Here is a 27,330-nt window from a genome sequence, read left to right as displayed (position 1 = left end):
CTATTCTGATTACTCAATTTTCCCTGCTCTAGAATAAAACAAACAAAAACAGAGAAAACCTCAATTCTCTATTATTTGCATTCATGATTATTTCAAGTGTACATGGTGAAGATTGGCATGTTAATCGGATGTACAAGTGTTTAAAAATTACAGGACAGAGGCTGCAGTGTATTCAGTATTAGAGTGGAAATCTCATCTCCCTTCAGGGTAGATACATTTCCCATGGAACTCTTTAAATAGATTTTGTTACATAAACCTCAAGTGCAGTTTGTTGCCATCTTTACCCCTAAGGTTTAAAATAAAAAGTAATTTAAAGGAAATTCTATCTACATGGTCATAATTTAATGTGTTTGGGTTTCCTATCCACGTTCGTAGCTGATGTCCAAGAACTCTCCCTGGGCCTCTTCTTTATGGGCTCTTTTGGCAAGATAGTGAAAGGCACAAGCCAAATGTTGCAGTTTGGATTTCAACATTCATCAAGATTGCGCAGACACTGAACTTTATCAGTACTCCCTCACTTTCTGAACTTAATGCCAGATAGGAGACTACTCCGTGAAAGCAAAGTAAATCCTGAAGATGCTCAGGTTTATGTTAACTTAGAAACAATACGTTTCCTTCTTCTTTAGGTGTATACACATTTTTCTTACAGAAAAAGTGTTGGTATTCTCAGGAATTAATTGACATTTCTTCCTTCTAGTTACTTTTTTAAATTTTTTGTTATTATTTATTTATTTATTTATTTATTTATTTATTTATTTATTTATTTATTTATTTATTTTTGCCAGTCATGGGGCCTGAGCTCTGGGCCTGGGCGCTGTCCCTCAGCTCTTCAGCTCAAGGCTAGCGCTCTACCACTTGAGCCACAGCGCCACTTCTGGCTTTTTCTGCTTATGTGGTGCTGAGAAATCGAACCCAGGGCCTCATGCATGCAAGGCAAGCGCTCTACTACTGAGCCACCTTCCCAGCCCTAGTTACTTTTTAATAAGAGGAAATGTCCAATGGCTCTTCCCAACACAGTGTTTTCATCTACTTTACCAATTTGACCATTTCTAAATATCTGTGTCATCAAACTTGGTTTTATTATTTTCTATCATAACGGAACATGCTAACTAAAACACATGCTTTGAAAGTAAAAGTAATTTAAGGTATTTCAATAATTATTAGTTCATAATTTGTAATGAAATAAAATCATTGATAACTTGATCATCTCTGAGTTACTACATATTTTTAAATACAAGCCCTGTATGTGACATTACACTTTTTGAGCATTGATGAGACACTAAAATTTATATCCAAATATATTAAAGGTATTTTCTCCTGTATAGTCATAATAAACACAGAATTTAAAGTAACTTACGTGGTGGAACTATTTCTCCAAATACTAATCACATTCATCCTTATCTAAAACATGCAGTTCAATGTGCTTAAATGGTAATATTATAAAATCATACTCTATCCAATTAAAATATCTCTCTACATATAGGATGTATGTGTGTTTAAATATATACATACATGCATACACACATTTAAGTACTTGCTTGCATGGTACTTTTTTATGTCGCTGGTTCAGCAATTTAAAGTATGATTACTCAATTGCTCAGTTTCTTTGCAATTCTCAGTTTCTCTGAAAAGCAATGCAATGATTTGCTTATGGAGATCTGAACTCAAGAAGTTCGAGAATATCAAGATTGACTCTCACTTGCCATTTGTATGGGTTCTCTGTTTCTTCTTTGCCTGACTCACCTGGCTTTTCTGTAAGATATAAAGGAAATTGCAAAATTATGTGTCCTTCTGGATGGTTTTGTGGTTGAAATTAAGTTTCTCTCCTTGGCCCTCACTCCCTCTAATTTGAAGGTCAATAAGACCTCACATTGTGTGTGGTGCTTGGTCTAGATACTGAAACTCAATCTGAACATTTGCTGTGGAAGCAGTTTAGCCACTAACAATAGCTCTAAACATTAGAAGATGTCTATCCACTGAATATATCCCACTTATCAAGGTCTAAAAATTTGTGAGGAAACCACACTTGCTTAGTGGAAGTGTTAAAAGCATCATGCAACACATACACAAGTGCTTTAAAATCAATGTACTTTGTAAGTAGGAAAGGTTTTTACATCTCTAGGTTGATGCTTGAAACTCTGTTAGTATTTTCTCTTTTTCTACATCAAACTTTCAATGCCTCCTAAAATTAAAATACTCTGGGGCCACCTTTCTTGCCTCCATCATCTCTTGGGCTTTTTCTTTCTAACCAAGACTTTTCAAAATGGTGCCAGGGAGGATCAGTGGAGAGAAGGGCTGTTCTACCATGAATAAAGTTGTTGACTCAAGAAAACACCACTGCCATTCACAGCTGTATCTAATGCGTGGGCTAGAAGAAACATTCCTTTCAGACTCCACTGTAGCTCCAGGGTAGATAATCAGATTAGCAAGAAGAAGGCCCTGAGTTCTATCTCAGGTGGTGACTCCCATCCCCTGCAACCAAAACACAACAAACAAACTAACAAACAAAAACATGCCTCTCAACACTCAAACACGTGTGGACATTTTCTGAGTAGGAGGCAGGGACACCAGATAATAACACTGTAATACTAAGCTCAACAAAACATCTTGCCCAAAGCTGCAAGACGCACCCCACATCAAATCCTTGTGAAGCTGGTCAGATAGTGCAATGAGAATGAATCTTTGCCAAACGAGTCTTGTATTTGGCATATCCTCCAGACAACGGTACTCTTTTCAAAGCAATGGATAGTGAATGATTATCAAATAAATTATAATATTTGTTTATACTTTAAAATCAAGAAGAAGTAACTACTCAGTACAGGGAATCGTGTTGGATTCTTAGGCTGTCTGGGATGGTCTGATCTAATCACCAAACTTCCTTCAAGGTGACCTTGGAGAGGAGCAAAGATGTAAAGCACTGACTTAAAGCATTAGCCAAGAAGCCATTGCAGGAAGCCATTGCAGGAAACGTTGCAAAAGGGAAAGAAAACAAATTTTGTGCTGGAGCCTCTGGACTACCCTACAGTCCCATTTTAGACTTTGGATGTCCAAAATTCTAAATGATGAGTTTATGTTGTTGTTAGACACTGGGGTAGTAGAAGTTTATTACAATAGCAATAGTAAACCAATAATATGAGAAGGCAGGAATGTGTTCCTGCCCCAACCCCACCACGATATTCATTCTCATCGCCACAAAGTGAAAAACAATAGAAAAATGTCATTATCGCTGAACGTTTTATTTCTGTGGTTCTTTGTTTATATGGTCTCAGTCTTTCTCGGTTTCAGTGTTTGACATGCTGAAGTCCTTCTCATCCATGAAGACTGGACCTCCGCATTCTATCTCAGGGGCCTGAAATAATTATTGGTTTCCCTTTGCTTGCACCTTACTTAGATTAACTGAACCTTTACTTAGCATTTCATAAATGATGCTTATGCATGTACTCTTGGTTTGTAAAATCACAGAACACAACGATTGTGGCTATATAAGCTTGATTTAAATCTTTCTTCCTCATAGGGTTAAATATGTGGATTAAATGTTAGAGCCTACCTAATTCTCTCTCACCTGTTATTAGCTATGAGATTTGAACACGTTAATTATTTCTCTGAGATTTTATTCATTTAATGGGGCAATAAAATCTATCTAAAATATTTTGTGAATATTAATACAATAATCAAACCACTTAATACTTTATGGTATTAACTTATAGTTTATGCTATTATGGAACTAATACATGAAAAATAGCAGCTGATCAGCAAGTATTTATATTTTTCCTAGAACTTTTATTAGTTGTTCATAAAATTTAGTTTATGCATTTAACAAATACTTCTTTGGCTCTTAACCTCTGCAACACTAGACATACAGAAATTAGGGAAATAATTATTTTTCATCTCTCCTTTCAATGTATTTACATTTTAAAAGTACTGTTATTGAGGTATCATTGGCCTATAGTGGTATATATTTAAAACGTACAACCTGATGCTTCAACATATACACAAATTGTACAATGTTCATTTCTTTTCAGCTGATAGATATGATACCATATTTATCAGCTTTATATAGCTACCATTATGGTGGTGGTGGTGGTGGTGGTGTGTGTGTGTGTGTGTGTGTGTGTGTGTGTGTGTGCGTGTGCGTGTGCGTGTGCGTGCATGCTTATTTAATTTTTGTAAAAGCTACTTCAGGTACCATATGAATGGGTGAGTGGTGTTAGCAGGCATTTCAACAGTAGTTGAGAGCTGGAGGAGTTCTCCGCAGGATAGAGGCAGTGCAGCAGGAGTAGGAGGTGATTGGGAGAAATAAGAGGTTTAGGAAGCGCGAAGCTAGCGGTTTGGCTTGAACTGTTGGATGGACAGAGGCACCGTGGGTGTCCCTGATGTTTACCATGGACAGAAATAAGTTTTCAGAGGCTTGTGTCCAGCAGCGCCATAGAGATTTCTGTGGAGCACATCAGATAGGGAACGGGCCAAAACACACTAACAGTGTGTGAGTCAGTGTTCTGAATGCATGAACTTGGCAGGAGTTGTCAAAGATCATTCTACTGGGAGTCGCTGTGGACATGTGGAGGATAAGGAGCAGGAGAAGCAAAGGAATCCAAGAAGGAACAGGGAAGGAGCAATCAACAGACTGGCAAAAAGAGACATTGAGACAACTGTGTGAAAGAAAGAATTTTCAATTATTCTGACTATTACCCAGGTCAAGTTTGGCGAGAATGAAAGGAACATTTGGTTGGATAGTACTGAGCTCATTTGTAATTCTGACACCTAAAATTTCCCAGGAAAGAAGTGCTCAGACTTCCAGCGAAACTGGGGGGTGGGGGGTAAGAGGGGATGATGAGGAGAAGTAAAAGCAGAACCAACGGCTAGCGCAGTGATTTTGCTGTGGAAGCTCTCCTTTCTCTAAAGGAGATGAACATTGCACACAAAGTTCTTGAAAGAAACACATTCATTAGGGTCTTCATTTTATATCCAGGGAAACTTTTAATAAAGGTTTTTTTTTTAGAGATCAAAGATTGGACAGGTAGCAAAACTAGAGTGTGCACTAATAGTTATGTGCTTTCAAAGTCCAATAGCTTTTGGCTCCCCCTACATAAGAAGCTGAATAAAGATCCTCAAATATGTTCACACCCTCATCTGCAGAAACTGGAATATATCACATTGTAGGGTAACAGGTAATTACGTTAATCATTTTGAGAAGGGATGATTATCCTGGCAGAGATCCTTCTTAGACCTTCTTAGTGTGTTGCTATTGCTGGGTTAAATGGTGAGGGTGGAAGAACGTGAGGGGGGTCCTGGAACAGCAGAAACGGGTGGAGACGGAAACTCCCCCCAAAACGCTTGACAAGCTAAGTCGGCTTGTGCTTTTAGCCTAGTGATTTTAGCCTAGTAATACTTCCTGCACACTTCTGGTCTTTCAGAGCTATGCGTTGATAACTTTGTATCAGCCTAAGATATTAGTTAGTGGCAATTTGCTACTACAAACTTTGGACTCTCGCGTAGTGTGTTTAATTACCGACAGGACTATTACTTCTTAAGTTAAATAGGTTCTGTACAGACAAGGTTCAGAGAAGATATTGAAGAAACAAGTCAGATATTATTTTCAAGTTTTTTTTTTGGGGGGGGGGTCCGGTCGTGGGGCCTGAAGTCTGGGCCTGGGCGCTGTCCCTCAGCTCTTCAGCTCAAGGCTAGCACTCTACCACTTGAGCCACAGCGCCACTTCCGGCTTTTTTCTTTTTGCTTATGTGGTGCTGAGGAATCGAACCCAGGGCCTCAGGCATGCAAGGCAAGCGCTCTACCACTGAGCCATCTTCCCAGCCCCTAATTTTCAACTTTTTGTTTACTCAATCTTTTTACAAGGGGTAACTGTTTTGTACAACTCCTTAGGGAATTTTAGAAAAATTGGTTTGGGGTTCCTTATCCTGGAGCTTTGGAGGATGCATGTAGCATCCTTCAGGCCTTTTATTTGTTCAGAAAAAAAGAGTTATCTTTTCTCAGATGCTCTATTTACATTTGGTACAATTTTGGCAAGGTGAGTATTAAAATAATTCCTTTACTCTGCTTTGAATGGCCATTTTTACTCTGCGATAACAACGTGGTCATCACTGTTTACATAGAAAAATGGAATTCCAGATGAACACCCAATATGAACTATGCACAGATGTGGCGCACAAATGTTTCAACATATCACAAAATGTTTGATTCTGAATCTATGTCTTTCTCTTAGTGTTTTAATCTGGGATAATTAGCCAGTTTGGATTATCAAGGCAAAGAATATTCTGTTGGAGAAAAAGCATAAGGAATAGATTTTGTTATAAGGGGAAACTTTTATGACAAGATAACGATGAGGATCATTGGGCCGCACCCTTCAAACGTCGCGGCTCAACCTGGGAGGACTTTGCTGAGGGAGGAGCTGGCAGCGGTGTGCATTCCATCGCATGGCTTGAGAAAATGGAACTGAACGGTGCTGCACCAAGGAGCAGCACCTCTCCACAGCGCGAGGCTCTGCAGAAGTCCAGACTTAGTGGGGTGTGTTCTCTAAGTGTGAACAGGATAAATGGCTTAAGAATTCTGTTTAATAAGTGTATAGGAAAGTTGCCTATTTAATCACTGGAACCTTGAAATGCTCATAAATATTGGATAATACTGATGAATTCAGTGTTTTAAAAATCTGTAATGTATAGCTTTCAAGTAAAAAATAAAAGACCAATTTTGGAGAGCAGCATAATTTCTCTTTCAACACTAATTATTTCACAGTGACTCTATTCTCATGTCATGTATTAATAACAGTTATTCAAGTCATTTGTTTCTACGCTTAAGTTCTTGTCAAGTAGGATTTATGGAAACAATTCTATTCTCATCTTTGTTGATTAGTCTTCACCAGGTCATACAAGATAGTGCTTAGGAAGTGAGGTAAATTCCAGAATCAGAACTGTCTGTCCAACTTTGGGAAGGGGTGCAGTATTTGATATTATTAGGCCTAGACAGTATTTTTCCATTATAATGAGCACTCTTTCTTTCAGCCACCTGCAAACAAGGCCTAAGCTATGCTTAAGAAAAATAAGATACTGTGAGCCTTTGGAGTTCCTGTACAGTCAATTCTAACTTCAATTTTTGGCTTATGGTCTTAAGGAACCTTTTAACTTATTATGTGGAGCTGTTAACTTGTATTGTATTACATATGAAAGCTTTGTTTGTGGTTTGGTCCACTGAAACTTGAAGTGAATATAAATATTTTAAAAATGATGTAGATTCAATAAATGTCAAACTTCCATACGAATGAGTAATAAGTGGTCTAGATTTTAAATATATTACTAGGAAAAATATACTTAAGTGTCTACACTTTCATAAAATATTTTTAGGCTTCAGTGTTTGTCCACTGGTGAGAAATATGAGGAATGCCTTCAGAAATTAGATTGTTCTTCACAATAAAAAAAAAGTATGGTTTGGGGCTTGAAATAAAAAAAAGAAATCAGATTGTTCTTGACCATTTTTGGTATCTCAAATACTAAATAAGAGTGGTTGCAAACTATGTCTACCAAGAAATCTTAAATTATCTCAGCCTAATTTTGGTTGGTGGGCAAAGCACTATAAAGAGTCTAAGATGATCAGCCTTCCAGAAAACAGGAATTTAACTTCTGTAGGACTCATTACAAATGGTGCATGGGCACGTTACACAATGGGCTCTACATCCTAGATCCCTTTTCCTGCATTATTCGTGCTCCGAAGAGGTGAGGTATAGGTCTCTGACCTCTAAGGTGATATTTTTTTAAATTCAGTTTTTTTCCCTTAAATCAACAACAATGGCAGTAGCATCATAGTGCTACATGGAAGAATTGTTCAGGAGCAGTTTATTTTTGAAAAATAAATCTATATTTACAATTATGCCTTTTCAAGAAACATTCTTAGAAATTTTCTGAGCTCTTACTGTAGCCCTCAGCTCAAGGTCAGCTGTCCTGTTGATTTAGAGCAGTGATACATTGCCTCCCCCGTTGCGGGTGGTTCCTGGAGATTACAGACCAGGAAAATAATGAAAGACAGAGCTGCTGCTCTTACCAATCCATGCCACGTCCTCAAATAAAGGTAGCTTTTCCTTGATCAGATCATGCCAGCCATAAAATCACCCTGAATTTTTGCCAATATAAATATACATATGTATGTGTGCACGTGTGCATGCATGTACATATGTTTTAAACAATTTATTTTTATCATTGTTTGAAACTACAGTGATTTGGGGAAGTAAATAAGCTTTAAACAATGGACAACGTACTCAAATTTATTTTATTTTTCTTCTAGTGACTATCCTCATTATCATGCTAATTTGTTTGCGACACAGGGTCTTACCATTTATTCCAGACTCTGGATCTTGAGCTCTCTGCTTCTATCTGCAGAGAACGGGATTGCAAACGACCCTGTGTAGCTTATTGTGTTTTGCCTAGCTACCGGTTTCTTGCAACCTTTTTTTGTTTCTACGTAATGACAAAATCTTGCATTTGGAGGAACAAGCATAAATTGTGATTCTATACATAATTTGACACAGTTTAGTTATTTTTGAAATACAGCATTCAACCTCAGCCCAGTTAAGTACCTTCTCACTCAGTGAAGCGATTTCGCTTGCCCTATTCACATTACTGTCCCTGTTCTCTTCGAAACAGTCCCCCAAATGCCTGATTTTCTTCCTTTATACTCAAATAATATGTGCTTTCACATTAGTCATCTTAAAATACATTATGAGGTTTTCCTTTTGTAAATATTAGAAACAGGTTCTTACTCTTATGTTCTTAGTGAGCATGTGGCCTCATTTCTGCCATTACAATGATTTACTTAGCATTTAATTTTAAGTCTGTATTCATCTAGTCTGTAATTGCTTATGATTTTTAGTCATCATTCCTGTGTATGTATTTATGCTCCTGGACTTAAGAAAAGCAAATCCGAAAGTTTCTTTTAGAGTGTCTCCTACAGGTTATTTTATTCTGCCATCATACTGTGCCTGCTCAAAATACTTCTTTCTGCTTCACTTCATTCTCCAGAAAGTGACAGAAAGCATCACTTGGGAAAGAATTCACAGTACAGAGGTTGGGGATCAGAATGCATTGTTTCTTTTAAATACTTAGTTAAAAATCGTCATTGTTTGTTTGTTATACATGTTGAGTATTATGCAATGTCCCAGAACAGCAGAGATGTCCAAAGCCTGCTATCACATCAAAGCCTGCTGTGACCTCCCCGCCCCTCCCCACCCTCCCCCTCCCCTCCCCACCCTCCTCCTCCCCTCCCCTCCCCTCCCTTCCTCTCCCCTCCCCTTCCCTCCTCTCCTAAACAGTCTAATTTTTGTGTAGTATATGTCAGTTTTTACATTAAAATGTCCAAAATGGAAATATATTTCAAAGTAATCTAGAGTATATCTTTCTGTATTAAAAATTAAAAATGTTATTTTGGTGCTATTGACTTCCTTAAAATATCTTACATGAGTTCCGGAGCATAGTGGATCTCATTTTTCAGGTGTGTTCTGTTGTTTTGGTTCTTGTTTTTCTATTTGATTGCACTCACCATTGCACACTTGGTAGTCATACACTCTACCATTTGAACCAGGCTCCTAAATTGGCTTTTTGTTTGTTTTTCAGGTAGGGTCTCACAGTCTTGTCCCTGCCTAGCCCCTGAACAAGATCTTCCTATCTGTCCCTTCAGACTAACTGGAACTGCAGGCGTGTACCTGCACATCTGGTTTGCTTTTGCCATAGGATTTCACTACTTTTGCTTGATCTGGTCTGAAATCACAATATTCCTATCTCTACCTCCTTCCTCCTGGAATTTTAAGAACACATTTCTTTTTCAAAAATTAAATGGAACAGTAGTCCAAGGTGATACATATATGAGTTACTTCTGTGACAAATTTTCCAAATAATAGTCACAAGAACTCAGTGCTATGGAGTCCATTCTATTTCTGTCAGTTTTTATAGTAATCATAGATAGTTCAATAATTTGTCTAAGATTGTGCACAAAGAAACCAAGTTGAAATCAGAAACGATAAAGTTTGGGATTTATAAACTAAGCTCTTGTTTGGCATCAGTTATAATTTATTAATAGTAAATATTCACTGCAGAATATTTACAATTCTATCTATTTGGCTAAAAACAAATCCACAGTATTCACAAAGGCTTTCCATCATGAGCATCTTTGTAATTCTGAAAACAGTAGGAGGATGTAGAGAGTCAACTGTGCTGAAGTACTTCCTTAGCATGGAAAGCCTGGCGTTGCAATCCTGGAGGCCTGCTCCCTGCGTGGAGAAAGGGAATGCTTTAACAATACCTGTGCATATACTAAGTGCCACCATTTCAAGCACGGTATCCTTGCTAGGGGAAAAAAAGCTCTTTAGAACAGAAAATGCTATTCAAGTTCAAGGACTAAATAATTGAACCTAGCTCATTTTTATTTAGTCAGATGCGGGAAAAAAAAATATATCCTTAATTGGTAGGAAGATCTCAATGCACCTGAATCCAATTATAGAGTCTTCAAAATACTGGTGTTAGAAAAGTTAATGAGACATTTTAAAGACAGTGGAATTTTATGATACTGATTTAATTTGAAAAATGGCACAGATAATTGTAAGTTTAATATGTTGAAAATTCTTTGTCTTTACTTTGGAATCCCAACCAAAAAATATAGAATTAAGTGTCTTTATTTTTTGTTTTCTTCATATTGGTTTTGGTTTAGTACTATTTAGAAATTGGCAAGTGGTATTACCTGTGTCCTCTGAATTACAGATAATGAAATGAACAATTAGACCTATATATCATTAATTCAAATGTTGTTGGCATATACTAATATTAACAAATAAAATGACAGCCATGAGCCTAAAGAAGGATGATCTTGACATTCAGAGCACTTGTTAAGCTGTCTTAGCTCTATAACTAAAAGTTAATACAAATCAACTTGTATATTATAAATTCTTTTAGTTATGTATCATTACTATTATAGTCTTTAAGAAATGCCATATACTATTTTTCCTAATGGCAAAGACACGTTTTGTGAGTTAGTTGGTATAATGAGAGCCAGTCAGTTGATTAAGTCAACGGATCATAAAGACATAGTTTACAATCTGGAACTACATAAAAGCAAGTGTAGAAAGGTAGGAGAATTAATGTCAGGCACATAAAATATCTAAGATTATTTATATCAGAAACTGTACCTGAAAATAAAGTTAGGTTAATTTCACACAAACATGGAAATTTATCAATTTGAAATCTAACCTGCATGTTTTGAGCAATTTTTTTCTAGAAAATGTATAATTTGTCATAGTCTTGATTATTATCCTAGGTAGTTGTACAAAGGCGTTTCAATTCAACATGTCAGTTTGTGAGTACAATATACCTTGATTAATGCTACCCTTTTGACTACTCTCCTACATACCGTATTCTTAATGTAGCTGCATAGCTACATTGAATAAAATACTGTGTGAAATCATATACATTTACACATTTATTTGTTTTGGAATTTATATAAAAATTAGTATGAATTCCTTTGCAAATTTTTGTAATGGCCAAGATTATATAAACCTCATATTGCTATAAACCTCTTATCTAGCTGAGAGTTCATCATAAGTCATCTTATGATTAATCTTTTCATTTCTAAGCTTATCATAATATTAAATATGGTAATTAATTCATACATCAATTAGTTAATTAGTTGTGGTTTTTCTTCTGCAAGGAACAGAAAATTCAGCCATCATTGCTAATATAAATTCAGGTAACCCTTCACACAGAGCAAAGCAACCAGAGGTCTGTATTGTAGCCTTCCAGTGAAGCAATCACAAAATCCATCCTTTGTGTCCCCCACTTCAGACGGCACAAGATGGGGATCACACCTGTTCCTTCCAGACCCTTTCCTTCACTTCAGACGGCACAAAATGGGGGTCACACTTGTTCCTTCCAGACCCTTTCCTTGTTCATGCAGCAAGAAAGCACGTTAAAGAGTTTTGATCTCAATGGCCTCTTTTACAGTAGGTTTTCACTCACATCAGTCAGAACCAAGTCATCTGCTCACCTTGAAATGGGTCAATCGTCCTTGAGATGTAGAGCATCTCTCAATTCAGCCTTTGGCACAGGAAATGTCCTATCTGCCTGTATTCATAGAGTGTGCATTCAACCTCCATAAACTTTGGCTTGAGAGTAGCAAGAACACTGAGCTGCCCTTGCATTTGGTGATGAACTATAACAATAAATATTATGAGTGGAATTGGAGTTGTTGAAATGAATAATCATTACATATGCTACCCCCAAGAGTTATATTTTCTTTTGTATCTGGCAGAACTTGACACGAGTGGTTTGTTTATTTGAGGACAATTACAAATGCACAAGATCGTTTGTGTTTTTAATTATATTGGGAAGGAGAATGGGCACTCTTGAAACGTTGCCTTGTTTACAACTCCGTTCTTGCAGCGTATACATCTTGCCCTGTTGTTCTTGGAAATTCAAGTGTGTGCTGCTGTTCTTTCTTCAGGCAGATCACGATGAACTTAGAAGCCATTCATCGGTTGATCGAGGAAGCACACGACTTCCAGATGCAGCAGGCTTCAGCTAAAGCTCGCTGCTGCGATGTGGAAGCTTCTGCATCGCCCCCCAAGAACCCCGGAGGTTCTTGCTTTCCTCTTTCCGAACTACAGCCCCACGCTGCCCCAACCCACGGTGGCCCCTCGCAGGCCTCCCCCAAGTGGGACATTTGTGAAGAGCTTCGCCTGCGGGAACTCGAAGAAGTCAAGGCCAGAGCTGCCCAGATGGAAAAGACCATGCGCTGGTGGTCAGACTGCACTGCCAATTGGAGAGAGAAATGGAGCAAAGTTCGAGTTGAAAGGAACCTTGCCAAAGAGGAAGGAAGGCAACTAAGACTAAAACTAGACATGGTAATGAAGGAATTGAGTGTCCTGAAAAAGAAGCAAAGCCTGTCACTTCCCAGGGAAGCCACTGGCACCAAAGTGAACCAGGATGCAGCTGGCTTTGTAGAACTGTCTTCTGACTATAGAGAGCCATCGCCAAGGAGTTCACAACTCTGCGGATCTATGAGACAATGTTTGGAGAAAAGACAGTTTCCTGCAGAGAGAAACACAGATCGTAAGGTAAGAAAAATGCTCATTGAGTTGGAAGATTACGTGCTGCGCGCATATATTGAGTATCCATGAAGAAGAAGGAAAACTGACACAGTATTGAGTATCTTACTCTGATATCTAATCCAGCAATGAATTGTCATGTATCGACCTCCTTACCTTGGCTGGGCAAGCCCTCATAGCATCCGTGGACCAGCCGGACAGTTGGGAAGCACATACCACCTCTCAGTATGGCACTGTTTTTACCTGTCTGGGAAATTGCCTCTCTAAAAGTATCAGTTAATATCTTGCAGCTTTTAACTCAATAGAAATTCTTAATCTTTTCCAAAATGTATGAAATTGAAATTCTATTCTAAATGAACCTCTGAAAAGATAATAGTGACATCACTTTGACTTACTGGGCCTTTTACTTTTTTTGTGCTCACAGTTCAGGCTGCTAGTACCTCTGTATATGTATTCGGAGAAATGTTTATATTACCAAAATTCATTTTATGCCAACAGGCAAATACAAGCGCAGTGTTGGGGATGAGAAAGCCTAGCTGATACAATCAACAGGCCTGGAATTCACAAAATATTTCTTTCTATTGATGTCAGTAAGCTCCATACTGTAGAAGTTAAGACATTTATGCAGGTGTCATTCTGGGAAAATCTTCAAGTTTCATTTGGAATATATAAAATCAAGAATAAATCACATATTGTAGGTAATAATTAAAGTTTGGGAGGGGGGAATAAATACAATTCTTTGTGATTGTAGGGAAATCAGTATAGGCTGTTGAAAAAAATTGAATCAGCTGTTTATTTTGAACAATTTTCATGACAACTCTGGGCTGAAGGAAAAATATGTTTGCATTTCATAGCTTATCTGAACATGGAATTTTCTGTGATTTTTTTCTCAGTCTTTAAAGGAAAGATAGATGCCTTATTATTTTAAATGAAGTATCAGTACTTACAGTATTAAATTCTGGAGAGAATTGGGACTAATAATGCAATAATGCAATAACTTGGCCTCCAATGGTACTTACAAACTGAAGTGTGCTAGAAGTTTACATTTAATTTGATTTTGTTCAAAGCTCATAAATCTGGAGAAATTAGCTACACATCTCTACAGCACAAACTTAGTAAAGTTGTGGACATATGACATAGGATTGTTTTTTAGTAACACATTGCAGTAATTGCTATCTGTATTTATTAAGATATCACATTCGATTCTACTTGAGATTGAACTAATAAACTAAAAATCCAATAACCAAGTCTATGGGTCTGTTCAAGACCCTGAAAATTCTCTCTACCTGTTGCCACAAAAACATGTTTATAAAAATCATTTTGCTTTACTTGAAACTCTCCAGGGAGTTTTTGTGTCAAAATCAGCTGTAGTAAAGATTCATAAGTTTATTTTTAATCACTTTAAATATATTGAAGTTTACACAAAGGTTTACTTTGTTTTGTTTTTTGCTGTGATTAGAAGAGGGAGGCAGAATTTAAGGCAAATCATTAAGCCAATATGCTCATTATAACAGCAGAACACTGCAGAACAGATCTGACAGATACAGTTCTGCTTGGTCATATTCTATCTCTCCGTCTCTTAGGGAACAGCAGGGCTGTTGCCATATAGATTCAGCGCAATGACAGCATCTCCTTCCTTTTGAACATAGGCTTTGTCCTTGACTTTTGAGAAGAGACTTAAATGTTAAACAATAGTAATTCTTGTGTGTGTGTTTCTTTTTACAGGAAGCTGTTGTTAATGATCCATTAAGGTTAAATGAAGAGACAAACCCCGATCCAGATTGCAGTGGTAGATTTAGAAGGGCACCTGGGCTCACGCTGCCAGCAAAGTATCCGCCTCCAGAGACCAAAGGAACTGACGTGTCAGCTTTGCCGGGGCACCTGGCTGCGTTCCAACACGCCTTCCAGAAGGAGCGAGAGTAAGTGACAGTCACTCTCTCTCCCAGGTCCACATCTGGAATTCAAAGCCCTAAGATGTGCAGTGTCTTATCTAACGTTCAGAGTATTACTGGAATCCTATGAGTCAACAAATAGAAACCAACAGGATGATAACACCAAGGAATAAATCAGTTAGGTGAGGTATTGAGCAAAGATAATGACGTGCTACCCATTGCCTATTTCTGTCGCAAGGGAACGTGCTATGCTTGTGACGAAGTGATTATTAAACATGAATGTCTGTCTTAGTGGTGACATCGCTGTATGACACCAGACTGTTTTTGCCTGTGTGGAAGCCCGGGTATGTGGATGCTGCTTGTGTGTGTGTGTGTGTGTGTGTGTGTGTGTGTGTGTGTGTGTGTGTGTGTGTGTGTGTGTGTGTGTGTGTGTGTGTGTGTGTGTGAACTGATATTTGAACAATTTTCATGACAATTCTGGGCTGAAGGAAAAATATGTTTGCATTTCATAGCTTATCTGAACAAGGAATTTCCTGTGATTTTTTTCTTAGTCTTTAAAGGAAAGATAGATGCCTTATTATTTTAAATGAAGTATCAGTACTTACAGTATTAAATTCTGGAGAGAATTGGGACTAATAATGCCATAATGCAATAACTTGGCCTCCAGTGGTACTTACAAACTGAAGTGTGCTAGAAGTTTACATTTAATTTGATTTTGTTCAAAGCTCATAAATCTGGAGAAATTAGCTACACATCTCTACAGCACAAACAGTAAGGTTGTGGACATATGAGATAGGATTTTTTTTTAGTAATGCATTTAGTAATACGTCGTTTCCTTACCCGCCAGCCACCGTGCTCTTTTCCGGAGTGTGAAGTGCAGCCCTCCCCTCGCGGGTGGCCTCAGGTGTCGGCTCAGAGGCTGGACTAGCATGGGAGGCTTGGAGCTGGAGATCTGAAGCCTTGCTCCCGCACAGGGCTGATGGCTCACTGTGAGGCCCCTCCTGATAGAACCTTCTAGAAGGGTGTGTGGGAGCCCCAGAGGTGCCACAGGGTAGCGTGTGGCTATTTAATGACCCCGTCACAGCATGGCCCCGTCTGAGGAGGCAGTCTCTCAGAGCCTGGCTCCATCTCCGGGAGAGGGAGGTTCTCCATGCTAGGTGGTGTTAATTAAGTGCTGGGCTGTTTTTGTTTTTGTTTTGGGTTTTTTTTTTTGTCTTTTGTTTTTCTCATGAGCATCGTATGAAACAATTGGCACACTGTAAAATGCGGTCCAATCTCAAAATAAATATTTTGTCCAGAGCCAATGGGACCAGGAAAAGAATGAGAAAAACACACTCATGCAAGGATCCAAGGAAAAGAAGACAAGCTGCCCCTTGCTTAAACGGGCTGAGCCGTAAATGAGCAAACCAGCCTTTCTCTGTAGTGCTCTTATCTGACACTGAAGCAGTTCTGTCTGCAAGTGTTCGGTCTCACTGCACCTCCTTTTCAGATTTCACGGCCGTTATTCACAATAGCCGGTGACAATGCCAGCAACTCTGTACAGAATGAATTTTAATTATTCCATCATGGAGCAGACATTCCCGATGGAGACAGGGATTAGCAGACAAAGAGGCCAGTGCTAGCTCTGGGGCTGGGCCGGTGTTAATTTCATACCAAGGTAGAAGCCTCAGTGAAATTGGAACCTCTGGATTTTTCTTGTTTGAAGGTTTTAACTTTCAGTGCTTATGAGCTTTTCTCACACCCACTCACGATGTCGTGGAAGCAGTGTGCTCAGTGTTCCTCTTTGGACGCCTGTCTGTGTTAATGACATTCATATGTTCTGCATCCATAACGCACGCACAAATCTACACGCAATATGTTTACTTCTTGTAATAAGTGACCCAACTCAACCCAAGTGTAATAAATTGTGCATGTCATAAATTTTAGTAGACATACCATGAACAGGTAAAAGAATACTGCAAAGCCAAGCCTTCGTCATCTAAACGTCTTGTCTTAGAAGGGCACCAGAAATGTCAATGAATTTTATGAGTAAGTGGTTGTACAAAGGGGTTACAGTTCCACAAGTAAGTTTATGAGTACAATGAATCTCAAGCAAGGTCTTCCCTTCCCGTCTTTCCTTCCATCCAAGAAGTATTTTCTTTCTTCACTATCACAAGACAATGTTCTCCTAGGACCTAGTGTTCAGTACCATAAATCTGTCGAATCTTTCCAAGTTGTCCTCTAGGATTTCAGAGTGTGGGTGGCTTGCATCTAGATTATGTGAATATAAGTTTTTATGTGTTTCCATCCAGTGGGAAAAATTCTCTTGACTAGCTCCCAAGAACCAGCTGAGAAAACTCAGAAAATTGATTTCAACATTTAATGTGAACTACCTTATTAAGTAAACTAAAATTATTCTATTACACATAATGCTTTTTTGATTTCATGAGTGATTGCCCAGCATTGAGTAGTTCCTCAACTACTACACTACAGTATTGTGTAGACCTGAAAATTTGCATATTTCTCCTGAATGGATGCAAGCCTTCCCAGACACTCTATCTAGATTGAAGTCAGGAAACAATGGACTTGATTTCACCAAGGTAGGTACATGTGCACTTGTTTTCAATTCAGTACAGAGAACACTCACATCCTTTATGCAATGGTATGTCATGTAAGCTGCATTTCTGTGCGACTTGATTAATTTACTTTCTACATAAAATACTTTGCTTATTATGCTGATCTGCTTGATTAAATATTTTGTTTAATGAGATTTAAAGGCAAACATGAGAAGGCAAAGCAAATAAAAAAATGAGCCAGGCTAGCTGAACACACCTATTCGGCATTCGGAAGGCAGAGAGAGGAGAATCAATAGCTAATGTGAACCCAGCACAGGCTACATAGTGAGTTCAAGGACAGCTTAGGCTGTATGATGAGACTCTATCTCCAAACAACTACAACCCTTAAAACCCAACACACACACACACACACACACACACACACACACACACACACACAGCTGACAAACCAAAGTACCTCAAAGATTAACACACATAGATTTTTAAGAAAAAATATATATCCTACATATATATATATATATATATATATATATATATATATCAGCTATTATAAAGCATAAGGTATGCAAAGCCACCCAAGTGTTTTCCTGTTTTAACTGGTTAAATATAGACAGTCAGGCCTAGTTTACTTATTTGCTGTCACTCATGGGGTATTTAGTAAACCTTTGGTTGCTTTTCCACTGCCCACTATATACTGTGAGATGGAACCATCCTCGAGAGAGAGCCAATTCCCTGGACACAAAAAAATAAGCACAAGTCTCCACCACAGCTCTCCTGAGTACACAGACAGGCAGCCTGGAAAGGGCTCTTCAGAGGTAGCCACCTGACCAATACCAGCTGCTGCTCCAAGGGGGTGGCGGGGAGAGAAGGGACAGCCATCCGGGGAGTTGGGGTAGGCGCTGCAGGGCTGTGTCTTGTATTCACAGGAGCCCTTGCCTCTCTGCCTCCTAGCGAAGATGCCTGCTGTCTCCCCGCCAGGCCCCATGCTCGCAGGAAGACCCCTAGGCTTCACACTGGAATTTCTGCATGCCGGGGTCCCCTCTTCCCTTCTCTCATGCTCCCAGAGTTCCTCTGGCCTCTAATTTGAACGTATGTGCTGGCTGTCCACAGGACTGATAGTGAGCAGAATGCTCCCTGTGACAGTAGGCTTGTCTATGGCTGCATCTCTTCTCAGCCTTAAGATTAAAAGTACCTTTAAAAATCTTTTTTTTCTAATTAAATTAGTTATATATGTCTTTGGTTCCCATGAGGAACCTATGTGATTATGAAGACTTAAGCATGCAATCACAACAGCACCTGTATGCTTCCTGCTAAATGGATATCTGTAAAACCTTTTATAGTTAGCATTTAACTACTAGTTATACATTGTCTTTATTATTTAGATGATTTATGGCTTATTCTTTAGATAAAGTGTAGATGTATGGTGAGTTATAATGTTGAGATGCCCTTTTTAACACCAATTCATCTTACAGAAAATGTTCGTTAGACATTTTTCAAAGACATTTTACAGAATTCAAAATGATTGGCACCTATTCTCAGCTATAAGATCTTTCACCTGAAGAAATATTTTGAATAGTCATCTTTTGATACATTAATTTTATTCCCAAGCAACATAGGATCATAATAGAAAAAAGGATCAAATATTGAACAGAATTATAATTACATCTTTCAATGAATGTGGACAGTCTGAAAACTTCTATATTTTAGTCATGTAATTTTTAAAGACTGAATCATCAAATTGAGGACATATTTCCACACAACTTCCTCTTCTTAATTTTGATCATTTAGAGAAGGTGTACATGACATCTGTCCTATCTTTCAGAAGATGTATTCCTTTGTACTCCTTTACTTCAAATAGCACCATCATAGTACGTATTTTAATTATTAATTTAAACACAAAATTGTGAAGAATCTCTCTGAAAAAGAGTAAGTTGACTAAAGTAGAAATTTATGGGTTCATTGAGTGCCCTCTGGTGCATAAAGTTAGATGTGCAATGTCTGTGGTATTTATTTACACAAATACACAGCTAAAACAAAGTTGGGCCATGCTAAGAAGAATGGGTACACTTCATGTCATGAACACATTCTTATGAATTTCCTGCCTCCAAAAACTCATGACCACATAGAAAGTTTTCACCCAATAAATGTTCACATTTAGGGTGAGGATGATAAGGTTTCCTATGGAGCCCCATCTGGCCACAGACTTGAAATCCTGCAACCTCAGCGACAAGAGTACTGGGACTGTAGTCATATGCCACCACCCCTGGGAAAAATGCATTATTTTTAAAGAACCAATACATCCGCTATTTTTATTTAAGATGTATATTTTATTTAAGATGTATATATATATATATATATTTAAGACTACTAGATTTGAAATGTTACTAATTTCCCTTAAAAAGGAAAAAATAACCATTATTTGATTAATTTTTTTGATAAAATTAGATTATTCTTATGACATGGGCTAGCTTTTGATTCTAGGGCTAGGTATGAATTAACTATGATATATATTTAGATTACAATTAATGTATCACTGAAGTAAATTTTTATATGACAATGTTATAAACTCTCAAAGAATAGCTATTCCAGTCATTTTTATAACATTGTTGAAGATAAACATTATTCTTTAGTAACTGTGAACCGTTGATTATTAAAGTGAACTACCATACTCTGAAAAGTTGGAGTTAATATAAAATCTTGCATTATCATTTGATGACTTAAAGTGAAATGTCAAAATACATTTTTCTCAGTGAATGTGAGTTTGAATTTGTAAATTAAACATCTTGAAATATTCAATTACAATTTTTCTACTACACTATAGGTGAGTAAAATAATTTCCAATTATATTCCTATCATACTATTTGTGAATAAAGTAATTTCCAAGATTAACTTCAGGAAAAAATACATCTTTGTGCAATCTATTGTATGAATGTAGTTAATTCAACCCTTTGTCTACTTCATTTAAGATGTCATTTGCTTTTAAAGTTTGTCCATTACTGACAAAATATTTCAAAATTCTGCTTTTATAAGTTTAATAAAATGAAAAGCACAAATGTGAGAATATTTACCTTAAGTGTTCTAGCCAAGTTACAATTGGCAATTGTAATTTTTAATGTTTTCACCTTAATTTCACCTTAATTGTAACCTTTGCTATGTCTTTTGCATATTCTAATCTGCATTATCTTCCAACACATAAAAAGCACTCACATGTCCAACCTGCAGCAAATTCAACATGCAAGATTATATACAACTTAATTTAACAAAATTGTTATTATTGGTGGTTTGCTATTTATTTCTTTTCTTTTAATTGTGAAAATACCATACAGCGGGGTTACAATTACATGAGCAAGGTAATGAGTACATTTCTTATCAAGCATTGTTGCCTCCTCCTTTGTTTCCCCTTCCTATCCCTGCCCATCTCCCCCTCCCCTCCCCACTATCCCCTTCCCCTCCCCCCCCAACCCCTGCCAAAGTTGTAAAGTTCGTTTTCGACATAACGTCTTCTACATCTCATTGTTGCAATGGGTCCACCTGAATCCCTATTTAAATGATTTGTTTTTTCCCTTCCCTCCACAAATTATACCAACTCAAATACAGTGAAAACAGGGGTTATACCGTGGGGGAGGGACATACAAAGCAACAAAGAAATCATCTTATAAATATGTTAGAAACAATCGCAAGGAAGAAAAAAACATTTAAATATTTATCTTGGGGTTCATTTCACCTAACCTCAACTTATCTGACCATTTCTGCTTGCCTCATACATATACTAGTTATTGCAAATAAGGGAAACCATGGGATCTATGTTTCTTTGGGCTTGGCTTATTTCTAAGTCTTTCCATTTCCTAACAAATGGGGCAATGTCATTCTTTCTGAGGCATAGAATTCCATTGTGTATATATACCACATTTTCTTGATGCTGCAATAAACATAGGTGTGCTGGTAGCTTTATGGTCTTGTTTGTGATCATTTGGGTAAATGCCCAAAAGTGGGATTGCTAGGTCATAGGGGAGCTCTATGTGGAGTCTTTTGAGGAACCTCCATACTACTTTCCAAAGTGGTTGAACAAGTTTACACTCCCACCAACAATGCAGTAAGGTTCCCTTCTGTCCACATCCCCTCCAGCATCTGTTGTTATTAGAGTTCTTGATTATAGCCATTCTAACTGGGGTGAGGTGGTATCTCAATGTTGTTTTGATTTGCATTTCTTTTATAACTAGATAGGTTGAGCATTTCCTCATGTGTCTATTTGCCATCTTTCTTTCCTCTTCAGAGAAGTTTCTCTTTAAGTCTTCAGCCCACTTATTTATCGGGCAGTTGTTTCTTTGAGAATTTGTTGTTGGGGGATTTAATTTTTGAGTTCCAGGTATATTTTAGATAGGAGACCGTTGACCATTGTAGAAGATCTTCTCCCAATCCGTGGACTTTCTATTGATCTTGCTAGCTATGTCCTTTGCCATGCAGAAGCTCTGCAACTTCATGCAATCCCATTTGTCCAACCTTTCTTTGATTTGTTGTGTTTCTGGGTCTCCATTAAGAAAATTTCGGCCTGTGCCAAGGAGACCTAGGGTTTCTCCTATTCCATCCTGTAATGTTTTCAGAGTGTCTGCTTTGACTCTGAGGTCTTTGATCCATTTGGAGTTGATTCTGGTGCAGGGTGATATATAAGGATCTAGCTTTAGTTTTCTACAAGTAGTTAACCAATTTTGCCAGCACCATTTACTGAAGAGGCTGTCTTCCTTCCATTCTATTTTTTTAGCTCCCTTATTGAAGATTAGATGGCTATAGGTCTGTAGGTTCATTTCTGGATTTTCAATTCTATTCCATTGATCCTGAGGTCTGTTCTTCTGCCAGTACCAAGATGTTTTGATTATTATGGCTTTGTAGTAGAGTTTGAAATTTGGTATTAATATTCCTCCAGCAGTGTTCTTTCTGTTAAGGATCGTTTTTGCTAGTCAGGGTCTTTTATTGTTCCATTTGAATTTTTGGATCACCTCTTCTATTTTCTTGAAGAATGAGGTTGGAATATTGATAGGTATCGCATTGAATTTGTAGGTAGCCTTGGGAAGTATTGCCATTTTCATGATGTTGATCCTTCCAATCCAGGAGCATGGGAGGTTTTTCTACTTTCTAAGTTCTGTTTTGATTTCCTTTTTCAGGTTTTTAAAGTTTTCATCATAGAGGTCCTTCACTTCTTTGGTTAAGTTAATTCCTAGGTATTTTATTTTTTGTGGGGCTATTACAAATGGAGTTGCTTTCCTTATTTCAGCCATGCTTTTCTCATTGTTGTCATACAGAAAAGCCATTGATTTTTGAGGGTTAATTTTTTACTCTGCTACTTTGCCAAAGTTTTGAATCAGTTTGAGTAATTTGGGAGTGGAGTCCGTGGTATTCTTTAAATACAAGATCATGTCATCTGCAAAGAGGAAGAGTTTTACTTCATCTTTCCCTATTTGGATCCCCTTTATGTTTGCATCTTGTCTTATTACTGTAGCTAGGCATTCTAATACTAGATTGAAGAGAAGTGGAGAGAGTGGACATCCTTGTCTCGTTCCTGAGTTTAGAGGAAATGGCTTTAGCTTTTCACCATTAAGTATTATGCTGGCTGTAGGTTTGTCATATACACCTTTTATTGTATTGAGGAATGTTCCCTGAATTCCTAATTTTTCCAGAACCTTCATCATAAAGGGGTGTTGGATCTTGTCAAATGCTTTTTCTGCATCTATTCAGATAACCATGTGGTTCTTATCCTTGCTGTTGTTGATGTGATGAATTATATTAATTGATTTGCATATATTGAACCAGCTTTGCATCCCTGAAATGAATCCTGTTTGATCGTGGTGTATGAGTTTTTGGGTGAATTGTTGAGTCAATTGGCCAAAATATTGTTGAGAAGTTTTGCATCAATGCTCATCAAAGAAATGGGTCTATAGTTCTCTTTCTTTGATGAGTACCTGCTGTACTTTCCTTTCCTTGGCATTTTAGCACAGCTCCTGAAGACAATAATTATAACATTGTTAATAGCTTAGGAATCAACAGGATAGCTATGCTTATCCCAGTAACTTAGGCTCATGTAGCCAACTTGGAGTCTTGGCTTTTGTAAACATTGTCAGTAAGATCTAAATGTCTGTATTGAAATGTTAGGTTTGTTGATTTTGTTTAATATATTTAATGATTTAGTAAGAGCTATCTTCTTTCCTTTTCATGGTGTGATTCATGCAAATGCAAACATAGGACCCTTTAATAGGTCCTTCATCTATATGATTAGATTAAGCTGATATTTACAACCTAACAGTATTCTGAGTTTCCTTCAAAGTTCTGCTACTAGGATTAGTCATATTTCTTATAAATATGGAGATGACATTCAGTTTTGATACTGGTTACATGTTCTAGCTCTATGAATCCATTTTAGGATTTATTTGAGTGACATTTAGTATCACTGCAATACATCTCAGGCTTTTAGGAATTACAAAGCTGACAACCACAAAAGTCACAGTTACCTAGAAGACAGAATCAGAGCCCAAGAGTTCAATTCATTCACAATTCCATTTTTATCAGATCTGTTGACAATCTTTGTCCAAGACTAGACTTGAGGGACAAGGAGCTCACTCTGTCTATGTTTCAACTGGGAAAAGAGCGAGTAGTTTTTAATCAATGATTGAATCTGCAGCATAGATAAGGAGATGTCAATTGCCAAGGTCAGTGTATTTGACAATCACTAATAAATCAGTTATTTCCAGTGTCTCCCTTTAATAGATAATGTGGGCAAATAAAGAAAAGTCAATGGCTTATTTATTCAAGGACATATTTTATTCCTAGTTCTTCTCCTATTTTTACAAGTGGGAAATTAAATTATTTTAACCAGTGAAATTGGTTTATTAACATAACTTTTAAAGATGTATTTTCATCTCTCATAAATGAGTGATGTTTTTGAGGCCTGGTCTCCCCACGTGGCCCGTGTTGACCTCACACTCGGAGTCCTCCTGCCCAGCCTTCTCAGTACTGGCATTACCGATGTAACCAGCACACCCAGCTCAAGTGACTGATGTCTTTAAACCAAGAAGGGCTTCTTGACATTCGGTGTCATATTGAATCATTCTTTTTTTTAATTGTTTCATTGTAAAGATACTGTAGAGAGCACTTACAGTTACATGAGTAAGGTAATGAGTACATTTCCTATCGAGCATTGTTACCCCCTCCTTTGTTTTTCCCCTACTATGCCTTCCCTTCCCACCTCCCCAGCTTCTTCCTCCCCCTCCCAAGTTGTAAAGTTCATTTTCAACATAGTGTCTTGTACATCTCGTTGTTATAATGGGTCAACCTGTACCTTATTTCATCATTTTGTTATTTCCCATCCCCTCCCCAAATTAGAAAAAATGTATATTCAAGATGCAGAGCACTGGAATCAAATACATGTAAACAGGGGTTGTACCATGGGGCACGAACGTACAAATGAAACAAAAAATCACATAGTACATTATAAATACATTAAAAACAACAGCAACAAAGATAAAACCTCTTGTGTCCCTATCTTGGGATTCATTTCACTTAGCGTCATCTTATATGGTCATATGTACATAGCTTTTGAGCTTTTCTGCTTGTCCTAGATATATGCTAGTTTTTGCAGATAAGGGAAACCATGGAGCCTATGTTTCTTTGAGCTTGGATTACTTCACTTAATACTTCACTTCACTCCCAAGTCTTTCCATTTTCTAACAAATAGGGTGGTGTCATTTTTTCTGATGGAGGCATAGCATTTCATTATATATATGCATATATACATATACATATACATCACATTTTCTTGATCTAGTCATCTACTGAGGGACATCTGGGTTTGTTCATGTCTTAGCTATGGTGAATAATGCTGCAATAGACATGGTTCTGCTGGTAGCTTTAGTATAGATTTTTTTGTGATCGTTTGGATAAATGCATTCTTAATTCACATAGAGCCAAAGTATGAAGACAGATAAATACTATGTGAAATTAAAAACATAAATTCTTCTTTGTATAGAAATAATACCAAGGAGAGGAAGTTAAAAAATGTGCAGAATAAGCAGGAGGAAACTGGCAGAAAACCTACATTTGCAAGGCTAAGTTGAACATGTCTAATCTACCATACAGCTAATCAACAGAACAACAGATTGAAGCAAGTTTTATTCAATATTTATAATTTTAATGACTGGGAAATGTTTTGTCTCATGATGATCATACACAAATATAAGAAAAATTGAAAATATGATGTATTTCTAAATTAAAATTAATATTTCTACTTTAAATGATTTAGAATGCGTGTAGCTTTGGAAAAGGAGATAGAAAGACTGGAGTCGGCCCTGTCTCTATGGAAACGGAGGTACGAAGACCTGAAAACATCAAAGGCGCCGCATGGGAAAGAGGTACGGGAACATGTGACTTACAAAAGAAAGTAGAGCCAGGGCTATCTCTCATGGACAGCTAGCCTCGTAGGCAAGAGGCAGAGTGAGGGAAACGTAAGATGAAGACTAGCTTTAAAAAACTGAATTCTCTTTAGAAATCTTGGAACTCCTATGTCAATAGTTAATTGCGTCATTTTTAGGCCATAAGAAATATTATTGCCGATGACACCGTCTTTTGCAGGTAGTTTTGTTAATTATAATTTAAAAAAATTCTATCCTGTGTTTCTGTGGTGCTCAACATGCTGTTTGGCGTACGTAGAGCCATTCGCAGTTAATGTGTGACATCATTAGTCAACCATCCGTGGCACTTAGGAAGAGATGGATGGATTGATTTCCTTTTACTTGATATGTCCATCTATCTATGGACATATCTTTCCTGATTTTTGAAGAAGCAGTCTGAAAATACTACTGTATATCAAGTTCATTGGGATTCTTACTATATTCGCATTTTGGTTCGTTCGTATCAAGCACATGCTGTTGTCATTTCTCCTATATGGCAGATTTCATGGATTTACAGATGTGACTTATTTAAATATTATAAAAATAAACACACTGTGGCATGTGACAGCATGGCTGGAAGATCAAGTATTGTACAAAATACACTGATAAATATCACCCACCCCAGCTCCATTCATAAATGGAGAATGTAGAAGTGGGTCTGGTGAACGTGGAGAATATTAGGCTACGGACGCAGGGGGAGGACAGGTGCATGGATGGGTTTCAGCCCGCAGCTGCTCGGGACCAGGAAGTTCTGACGATTTCTTCCACAGTAGTGTGACTGCAGTAATTTATTTCATATTTCTAAAACCTAGAGGACACAATTTTGACCGTTTAACCAGAAGGAAACAATCAATGGAGGCTATAGATGGGTGTCACATGATTTAAGCACTGTGCAATGGATGCATATATTGAAGCCCTGCAAGATACGTATACTTACACAAGTACCACATTCGTGTTTTCTGTAGCAATAAAATTAAATACTAAGGACATATTAACTGTACTTATTCTGTGTAGTAAAGCATTTTAGCAGAGAATGCGCAAGGCATAGGAAATAACTTAAAGAGAAAAATAATGACAAGCTATATACATTAGATGAATTCTTGGCAGATGTGTGTGCAAAACACACAAATGAACTTAGAGCATTTATTATTGCATAGGTATCTAACTGAACATGAAGAATTGCTATGAACACTGATAACATTTATTGTAAGGATAGTTTTCTCTTTACAAACCAGGTTATGTTCCAAATGTGTGTGTGTGTGTTTCTGTATAGTGGGGTGTTGTAAATATAACTAACAGAGCTAATATTTAAGCTAATATTTTAATTTAACTTAAAAAGAGATGAACTTGCACAT

At 37.5% G+C, this 27,330-nt stretch overlaps 1 protein-coding gene across 4 annotated transcripts in view; it reads left to right on the top strand.

The window, feature by feature from the left end:
- Window positions 1-27,330, top strand: part of Ccdc102b (coiled-coil domain containing 102B) — a 129,937-nt gene that overhangs the window by 19,470 nt on the left and 83,137 nt on the right. For all 4 annotated transcript variants that reach the window (XM_070028979.1, XM_070028978.1, XM_070028981.1 and 1 more), the window contains exons 2-4: window positions 12,490-13,102; window positions 14,819-15,012; window positions 25,828-25,936. In XM_070028979.1, the coding sequence (XP_069885080.1) occupies window positions 12,500-13,102; window positions 14,819-15,012; window positions 25,828-25,936 (906 nt within the window). In that variant the 5' untranslated portion in view covers window positions 12,490-12,499. The remainder of the gene's footprint in view (window positions 1-12,489; window positions 13,103-14,818; window positions 15,013-25,827; window positions 25,937-27,330) is intronic.

The sequence above is a fragment of the Dipodomys merriami genome, unplaced genomic scaffold (assembly GCF_024711535.1).
Source record: "Dipodomys merriami isolate MVZ:Mamm:240054 unplaced genomic scaffold, mDipMer1.0.p SCAF_2, whole genome shotgun sequence".
In the NCBI taxonomy this organism is placed as follows: domain Eukaryota; kingdom Metazoa; phylum Chordata; class Mammalia; order Rodentia; family Heteromyidae; genus Dipodomys; species Dipodomys merriami.
The sequence above is the reverse complement of the archived record's forward strand: the minus strand, read 5'-3'. Positions and strand labels throughout refer to the sequence as shown.